This window comes from Theropithecus gelada, chromosome 14, assembly GCF_003255815.1.
Source record: "Theropithecus gelada isolate Dixy chromosome 14, Tgel_1.0, whole genome shotgun sequence".
Lineage (NCBI taxonomy): Eukaryota > Metazoa > Chordata > Mammalia > Primates > Cercopithecidae > Theropithecus > Theropithecus gelada.
The window spans coordinates 3,238,839-3,248,040 of NC_037682.1; the positions used below are offsets into that span (position 1 = coordinate 3,238,839).

General features: G+C 42.6%; 1 protein-coding gene across 4 annotated transcripts in view; it reads right to left on the reverse strand.

The window, feature by feature from the left end:
- Positions 1 to 9,202, reverse strand: part of NAP1L4 (nucleosome assembly protein 1 like 4) — a 47,972-nt gene that overhangs the window by 22,722 nt on the left and 16,048 nt on the right. For all 4 annotated transcript variants that reach the window (XM_025355436.1, XM_025355439.1, XM_025355438.1 and 1 more), the window contains 3 exons: positions 5,703 to 5,844; positions 5,045 to 5,131; positions 3,390 to 3,521 (listed from right to left, as the gene is read on the reverse strand). In XM_025355436.1, the coding sequence (XP_025211221.1) occupies positions 3,390 to 3,521; positions 5,045 to 5,131; positions 5,703 to 5,844 (361 nt within the window). The remainder of the gene's footprint in view (positions 1 to 3,389; positions 3,522 to 5,044; positions 5,132 to 5,702; positions 5,845 to 9,202) is intronic.

Below are 9,202 nucleotides of genomic sequence, written 5' to 3' on the forward strand. Positions count from 1 at the left end.
ACTCCTCCAATCTAGCAGTGACTCTGTATCCAATAACAGACCTGTCCCTGTTTGTTCTCCCCTCTCTCTTCCTCTAAGCCTTTAACAACTCTGCTTCGGTAAGCTGTTTTTGTAGCTCCCACATGAGTGTGAACATGAGGTATTTCCCTTTCTGTGCCTGACTTTCCATTAAGTGAGTCCTAATTTTCAACTCTTTTGACATTATAGAAAAAACAAAAACAGCGACAAAAAGATACCTGCAAGTATTTAGACAAAAAGTAACCCAAAGGCAGTTGCGAAATGGGCCACACCTGCATGCGATGTTCAGTCTCCAACACTGCGCGTGCCACCCATGGAGGCATGCACTGGCTCTCGATCACCAAGATGAACACCTTCACCAGCATGCTTTCCAGAGATGGCACTGGGAACTTCAAACTCATCCCACTCAAAGACGCAGTGCCCACTGATGTTTTCCCAAACTTCATAAAATAACCATTATGTTCTAATTTCCTCAAGCAGCCATGTACCCTGTGGGTCAAAATTTAAATGTCCAGGGCAGATATAAGGCAATGCCCCACACTGGCAGACACTCAAGACTCAGGAAGCAAAGACACAAACAACACTGGAAGCATCACACTCAGATCATAAAGCTGCCATCTCAAATTTTCCACTCTACTTGAAGGAATATATTTCAACTATCCCCAAATTTAGAACAAAGGGATTCAGAGTTAATCCAACTTTGGAATTTAATATTTGACCAAAATGAGCTGGGCACAGGGGCGCACACCTGCAGTTCCAGTTACTTGGGAGGACCACTTGAGGCTAAGAGACTTGAGACAGCAGTGCACTGACTGTGCCTATGAAAAGCCACTGACCTCTAGGCTGGGTATCATAGCAAGACTATGTCCCTTAAAAAGGAAAGGGATTCTCTCAGAAATGGTAGACTCCAACACCAGACATTAAAACATAATTGTTGGCCGGGCGCGGTGGCTCACGCCTGTAATCCCAGCACTTTGGGAGGCTGAGGCGGACGGGATCATGAGGTCAGGAGATCGAGACTATCTTGGCTAACATGGTGAAACCTCGTCTCCACTAAAAATACAAAAAATTACCCGGGCATGGTGGCGGGTACCTGTAGTCCCAGATACTTGGGAGGCTGAGGCAGGAGAATGGCGTGAACCCGGAAGGCGGAGCTTGCAGCGAGCTGAGAACATGCCACTGCACTCCAGCCTGGGCAACAGAGCAAGACTCCGTTAAAAAAAAAAAAAAAAAAATTGTTAAAAAATCAAAATAGAACATGCTACCGTTACCTGCTATGAGGTTACAAACAGTACAAATAACATTTCCTCATTCTCTGCATATTAAATGAGTACTCTATCAACCCCTGCATATCTTTTTAAAGCTTTTAAAACAAAAAGCAACAAGACACCTCTTGGCTGAAATGCTGAAGCACTGACACGTATAATACAGAGGTGCTGGGAGAATGAGAAGGGACACCCCATTAAAATGTGGCCAAATGCCTCACTGTGCTCTCAAAACCCAAGGCAGTGCTATCCATGGCCAGTGACCCCAATGCCATAACCAGGTGGCCACATGCACAGACGGGGACACCAAAACTCACTCAAGTCACCTAACTCTTGCTCCCAAACCCTGTTATCACTGCACCCCCAATCCCACGTGAAGATGCTCCAACCCTGCAGCATGAGCATCACCCTGGGGCCCATGAGACAGGCAGCCCCACAGAACCAGAATCTGCACTGCCATGGCCACTCCCCATGCCCCCCGAAGTCTGAGAAGAACTAACCTAAGAACTAGTCTTTCCACCTGCTCCCTACCATAGGGATTTTCAACTCTCAGCATGCATATCAGAGTTCCTAAAACCACCTCAAAACTCTCAGTGCCGTGGTGACAGATGAGGCATTCAGTTTTTGCTATTTAGTTTTTAAAGCTGCTCAGGTGATTGTAATACACAGTCAGGGTGAGACTATGGCTCTGGTACACATTACTTAATTTTTCCAATGAAATTCTGGTGCATGGCATTCTTTTAAAAGTATGGTCTAGTCTTCGTAAATTCCACCTTTTCATAAAAAAAGGAAGCTCAGATCAGGAAAAACCAAGGCTGTTCTATTTTAGATGCTTTCTGCTCTGGAAGGAGAATAAGAAATACATCATTCTTTCCATCTTGAATTCTCAAGTTTTGGCTTAGGACACAGGATAAGCATGAAACAAGGGAGGTAGCAGAGGCAGCAATGTGATACATTTGTGAAAACCATTAAAAAACGTAGCTGTAAAATCCCGTGCAAATTACAATACAGCAGTTTGTAAAGGACAACAGACAGTGGCTATGCTCTGTGATGGGAGAAGCACTCTGCCCACACAAGCAGAGCCTGGAGCTGTCCTGAGCAAGTGTGAATGTACATGTACTGTTTCTGGGGACTCTGGAGCAATAAAAACTGACAGCAAGCCAGTCAGTGAGACTTAAGGCAAGATTTGTTTCTGTGTTGTAGAAACTTCTATTATAACTAATTTCAGGGAAAACCAAATTTGTCACCTTTTAATTTGTTCACCATTTCACTGTAGGAAGTAAAATGTCAAGGCAAGACAAAATCAGAAATGTTGGTTGGTTTTTTTTTTTTTTTTTTTGAGACAGGGTCTCACTCTGTCACCCACCAGGATGAAGTGTAATCATGGCTTACTACAGCCTCGACCTCCTGGGCTCAGGTGATCCTCCTGCCTCAGTCTCCCAAGTACCTGGGACCACAGGTGCACAACACAATGCCCGGCTAAATTCTGTATTTTTTGTAGAGATGGGATTTCGCCATGCTGCCCACGCTGGTCTTAAACAATCTGCCTACCTCAGCCTCCCAAAGTGCTGGGGCTACAGACATGAGCTACCATGCCTGGCCTTCTTTTTTTAAAATAGACACTTTTCAAGAGAAATGATCAGAAAATATTAGCAACTTGTTCAAAAATTCACTGGGATGTGTGTGTGTATACACACACACAGAACTTATCCCTTCAAAATTCATTCTCCTACTCTGGTCTCCCGCCCTCACCCTTTCCTGCGCACTCACACCACAGTAAGACACAGATGCGCTCTTGAATCTATTCACAGGCACGACAACAGACATTTACAGGAGGTAAAAGGAATTGATTTGAAAGTTTTGGATCAGGCTGAGCTGCCTGGCTTTCCACCAAGAACTGCAAAAGACAGCATGGAAGCCCCACTGTGAATAAACCATTCACTGTGAGATCAGGACTGTTCACCTTAGGTCCTGGTCACAGAAAGTGCCCTTCCGCCCACTATGAACAACCTTTCAACGCCCAGTTTAGTGCTTAAAAAAATGCCATAGATAAGTAATGTTAGAAGACTACCACATAATCTCTCTAAAAGATAGAAATGTGCTTACCTGGACTAATTCACTTAGCATATCTACATTTCTAAAGATGGTAAACCAGAACTCTGGAATTCCTTTGGGATTTGGCTCTTCAGCTGTTGCTGCTTCTTTTTCTGTTATGACTACTTTATTTTTCATGTCTCCCTAAAAAAAATAAAGATGCAAAAAGATCGCAAAAAATACAAATTTAAAAATAACGCAGTGGCTTAATGTAGAGTACCATTTCCAAATCCTGTATTATCTCCGATCAAAAACCTTTCTTTCAGAGTCTGCATCTCCAAACCATTCACTGTGCCATGCAACACTTCTCAGATGCTTCCGAGGGAAAAAAGCAGTCAAGGCGTTATATCCACAAGGAATTCCTTATGATTTCACATCAAAGGCGAAGAAACTGAAGAGATGACAAAGTGCCACCAACTCTGGGAAAGGTCATCCAGTGCTAACTCTGTGAGGTGCCATCCTGAGACAATCATCATCACAAATGCAGATGCAAAGACTGTACGTCAACCTTAAGGAAATGGAATGCAAATATGCAGAACACCTATCACTGGGAAAAAAAAGTCCAGTCCAAGGATCAGTAAGTTCACTTGGACTAATAATCTGACCTCTGGTTAAAATTTGTGGGGTAGGGGCAGTAAGCTGAAGTAAAAAAAAAAAAAAAAAAAATTTGCTGCAGCAGTATCTGCAGCAAGAAAGTGCTCAGCAACTTACCCAGCTTTAAGCAGGTGGCTATAAATGCTGGTTCATGGACATAACGCAAGCATCAGAAAGTGATCAGAAAGGGTACATGGTAAAGTGAAGGGGAGTCTTATAACATCAGGCCCCAGGGAAAAGGTAGACCAAGGGAGGTAAAACATAACACTAAATGGAACTATGGGAAATTCTGAATGCCTTGCCAAATGGGATTGTTATGATGAAATGATCTCGTAGGCCTTTTAAATTAGCGAAGGCAGATTTCCTTGAGCTGTTAGAAGCTGATTCACAACTGTATCAATCCACAGCCATGGCTTCAATTCGGCCAGGTTCTACATATTTTAAAAAGATCAAAAACACATAAGGCTACCAAAATTATCATATACCTTAAAAAAAAAAAAAAAACCACCCATGCCAAAAGTTAGTTATAGGATAAAAGTTACTTGTCTCCCAAACATAAAATCAGGCTGACACTGGGAGTTTTCACAGCACTGGAATGGGACCAGTCACTAGAAAAAGGCTGTGAGCAGGTAACTGACGGCCATACCACAACCACCATACGCAACAAATCCACTGGCTGAGCACCTGTCAGGGAGCACGCTAGTCCATGCCACTGAGCAGGAAGGCACTCCCCTCACAACTCCCCCAATATTCCAGTGACTGAGAACACAGGGGTATCTCTTCTTGATCTTTGCTTTCTCTGATGTTTTAATCTTTATTGTCTGATCCTTTATTTCAATATGCTCCTGTCCACAGATAACTGACATGGCACTACATCTTACCCCTCCTATGAACTGACAGTACTGTGCCACATGCTAGATCAGTATCAGAAAGGAATCTAAACCCAACCTAATGATGCAGCAGCACCTACTGCTAGAAGCACGTAAGTTTACTAGTCATTAAAAATCATTAAAAAATGCTTATTTTTAATAGTATTAAAACAGAACATAAGTCACATTTTTCAAAAGACTTACAGCCAATTTCTCTTCCTCTTCATTTTCACTGTGCCATTCCGATTCCGCATCTGTTGGTTCAACATCACCGGTGATAAATTCTCTTCTCTACATAAAAATGAGACCTTATTAGAATTATGTTATTAGCTTACTTGGAAACTCAAGAGTTAAATTTATAAATAATGTCTACAAAAAGACTTTGAAAACTGGGTATTTTTATAACTTATTTTAAGATTCTAAATTTTAGGGTTCAAAGAAAAATATTAAATGATTTCCTGGGTAAATCTGGATGTTTCACCTGAAGATCTAAAATAAAGGCGGTCCCTGATTTCCAATGGTTCAACTAAAGATTTTCAACTTCATGATGGTGCAGAAGCCATCACACTTGGAGTACCAATACAGCCACACTCTGTTCCACTCTCTGTGTAGTGTTCAATACGTTACATGAGATACTCAGCACTTTATTATAAAATAGGCTTTGTGGAAGATGATTTTGCCTGACTGCAGGCTCATGTAAGTGTTCTGAGCTTATTTAAGGTAGTCTAGACTAAGCTATGTTTGGTAGCTTAGATGCGTTCTTACCCTAGATGTTGTCAACTTATAATGGGTTTATCACACCCTAACACCGTCGTAAGTTGAAGATTATCTGTATATTAAATTCGTTAAGAGAGTTCCCTACCTTGTCAAAAAGAGGCTGGTATAGTGCTGCATACTTTCTTTCCAAGTCATGTACCTCTTCATAGAACTTGGCTTCTATGTGAGCACATCTCACCTGAAGTTGTTTCAATGCATTAATTCTTCTTTTTACTGCTTTAGGTAAACTAAAAAAAAAGGAGTAAGAAATACAACATCCTCATGCCTGCAAAATAAGGCACCATGCTTTTCAATTTTATTAAAATAAATTTAGGTTAACATGGAATTAACATAATGAACAAGACCTCTTAAAAATTAGGAAAAGGACAAACACCCAATAGGAAAAAAAGGATACAGGAGGCAGAAAAGATAATTCACAAAAGAAAAAACACAAATTGTCAAACATGAAGAAAGATTCAATCTCATAAAATATCCCAAAGAATGCAAACATTTAAGAATGCTCATCTTTTCCTTACCAAATTGGCAATTAAAAACCAAAACAAAACACCTAGGTTTTACGAGGCTAAGGGTCAAGAAGCCCTCTAACTGACTCATCTTTCTTAAGGGCAGAAATACTGAAAGTGTTCTTTGGACCCAGTAATTCCACTTCTAAGAATTTATCCTTAAGGCTGGGCGCAGTGGCTCATGCCTGTAATCCCACCACTTTGGGAGGCCAAGGTGGGAGGACGGCTTGAGGGCAGGACTACAAGACCAGCCTGAGCAATATAGCAAGACCCCTCACTACGAAAAATTTAAAAAATTATCCAAGTGTGCCCCTGTAGTCTCAGCTACTCAGGAAGCTGAAGTGGGAGGATCACTTGAGTCTGGGAGGTCAAGGCAGCAGGGAGCTATGATTGTGCTACCGCACTCCAGCTTGGGAAACAGAGCAAGACCCTATCTTACCAAAAGGAAAAAAAAATTTATCCTAATCAAGTATTTATGCTGGATTGTCCATCGATAGATCTGTACAAGTGAAAAACTGGACAATGGAAGTTCAATGGTATTCAAATATGGCCTATTTATAATCACATTGTACAGGAATATTTAGTGCCACGTGGGAGTCCATACTTGTTAACACACTGGAGGAAAAATCTGAGAAACACAGACCACAGGCAACACAACTTTGTCCTTGAGAGTCAGGTCAACTATGAGTTTGCTCAATCCTGTTCTATGTTTTAAAAAATATTTTAGTTTGTATGTATAACTTCTATAAATCAGAAGAAAAATCCCTGTTTTTAACCTATCAAAACTATTTGCTTAAAGCAAAGCCCCTGGTCATAATCATGTGGACTGAACAACAGATTCCCGGCCTCATCATAGACCCAAATAATCTACCTGGGGCAGGGCCCTGGGTCCTGAATCTTAGATACCCATTCACACGATCAGAGTTCTCAAGTCTAAGCACTTGACTTATCCTCCAACACCACACAGCACAGAGCAGCAGGCAATTCACACACACATATCACTGGTCTGGGAGGTATTAGAACAACTGCCTTGCATCCCAAAGGACCACTCTCCTGGGTGAAATATAATCACAGTTACCTCAAGCTAAAGGTCCTTAGTTTAGACTCTCAAATAATGCTTAACATTCTAGAACTACCGCTAGTAGTAGATGAGAACAAGGGAAAAGCAAAAAGAATTTAACAAAATCATAGACTCCCACTGCCACTTGTACCTCTTTTCAGCACTGATCATTCATTCATTCATTCATTCATTTACTGCGATAGGATCTCACTCTGTTGCCCAGGCTGCAGTGCAGTGGTGCCATCTCGGCTCACTACAACCTCAACTTTCTGGGCTCAAATGATCCTCCCACCTCAGCATTCCGAGTAGCTGGACTACAGGGGCACATAGCCATGCCCAGCTAGTTTTTTTGCATCCTGTAGAGATGGGGTTTGACCATGTTGCCCAGGCTGGTCTTGAACTTCTGGGCTCAAACGATCTGCCTGCCTTGGCCTCCCAAAGTGCTAGGATTACAGGTGTGAGCTACCACGCCTGGCTAATTATACAATTTTAAATTAGTTTAATTTTTGAAGCTTTCCAACTGAAGTAAAATGACAAAGGATGTTAAACAAACTGGACCCTAGTGTGCCCCTAGCAGTCCTTCAATCATTCATACCAACTACACCCAGTCATCTGCGGGCACTTTTCCTGCAATATGGCCAATATGGAACCACTTCTAGTCTCACATAAACTTGTTCCCACTCAAGCAGTTCCTCTCACAGAATGCCACCCCACCAACCCAGTTTCTAAAGCGAGAAAACTAGAAACCATTACTCATTCTCAATTCTTGCCACTCCTACACAGTATCACTCCATCCCATCAATGTAGTCTGCAAAAAAAAAAAAAATCAAAAAACCTGGCCCACTAAGTAATCCCCAAGAAGCTTCTAAATGGGCAAAGCAAACTCTAAATGTCCCCTTCTAGGCTGGGCGCTGTGGCTCATGCCTGTAATCCCAGCACTTTGGGAGGCCAAGGTGGGCAGATCACCTGAGGTCAGGAGTTAAGAGATCAGCCCGGCCAACATGGCGAAACCCTGTCTCTACTAAAAATACAAAAACACGTGCAGCAAATCTCCATGGCACATGTATACCTATGTAACAAACCTGCACGTTCAGCATATCTACCCAGAACAATAAAAATACAAAAAATTAGCTGGGCGTGGTGGCGTGCACCTGTAATTCCAGCGACTCGGGAGACTGAGGCAGGAGAATCACTTGAAACTGGAAGGCGAAAGTTGTTGAGATCCCAAGTTACCGCACTCCAGCCTGGGTGACAGAGCGAGACTCTGTCTCAAAAAATAAAAATAAAAAATAAAGGTCCCCTTCTTGTCATAATAGCGGGGAAACCAGTTGGAAGGTGGGGCCTCCTGGGAGACCAAGCCTTGACTCGATTACAGATGGAAGCCCAGTAACAGCTCATCCCTTTCAAAAAAAAAAAAAAAATTTGCCAGGCATGGTATGGTGATACATGCTTATAGTTCCAGCTACTCTGAAGGCTGAGGTAGAAGGATTACTTGAACTCAGAAGTTCAAGGTTACAATGAGCTATTACACGCCACTGCACTTCAGCCTGGGCAACAAAGTGAGACTCCAACTCAAAAACCAAAAATTCCTTCCAGAAGTAAGACAGGGAGGTCCTGACAAGAGCCATCCTAGGATTTTAGGATCACCATCCTTATCATTTTCATAGTGCAATACATCTAGGACATAAGACTCTCATAAGAAAGGAAAGGTGTCAGGCCAGGCACGGTGTCTCAAGCCTGTAATCCCAGCACTTTGGGAGGCCGAGACGGGCAGATCACGAGGTCAGGAGATCGAGACCATCCTGGCTAACCCGGTGAAACCCCGTCTCTACTAAAAAATACAAAAAACTAGCCGGGCGAGGTGGCGGGCACCTGTAGTCCCAGCTACTCGGGAGGCTGAGGCAGGAGAATGGCGTAAACCCGGGAGGCGGAGCTTGCAGTGAGCTGAGATCCGGCCACTGCACTCCAGGCTGGGCGACAGAGCGAGATTCCGTCTCAAAAAAAAAAAAAAAAAAAAAAAAA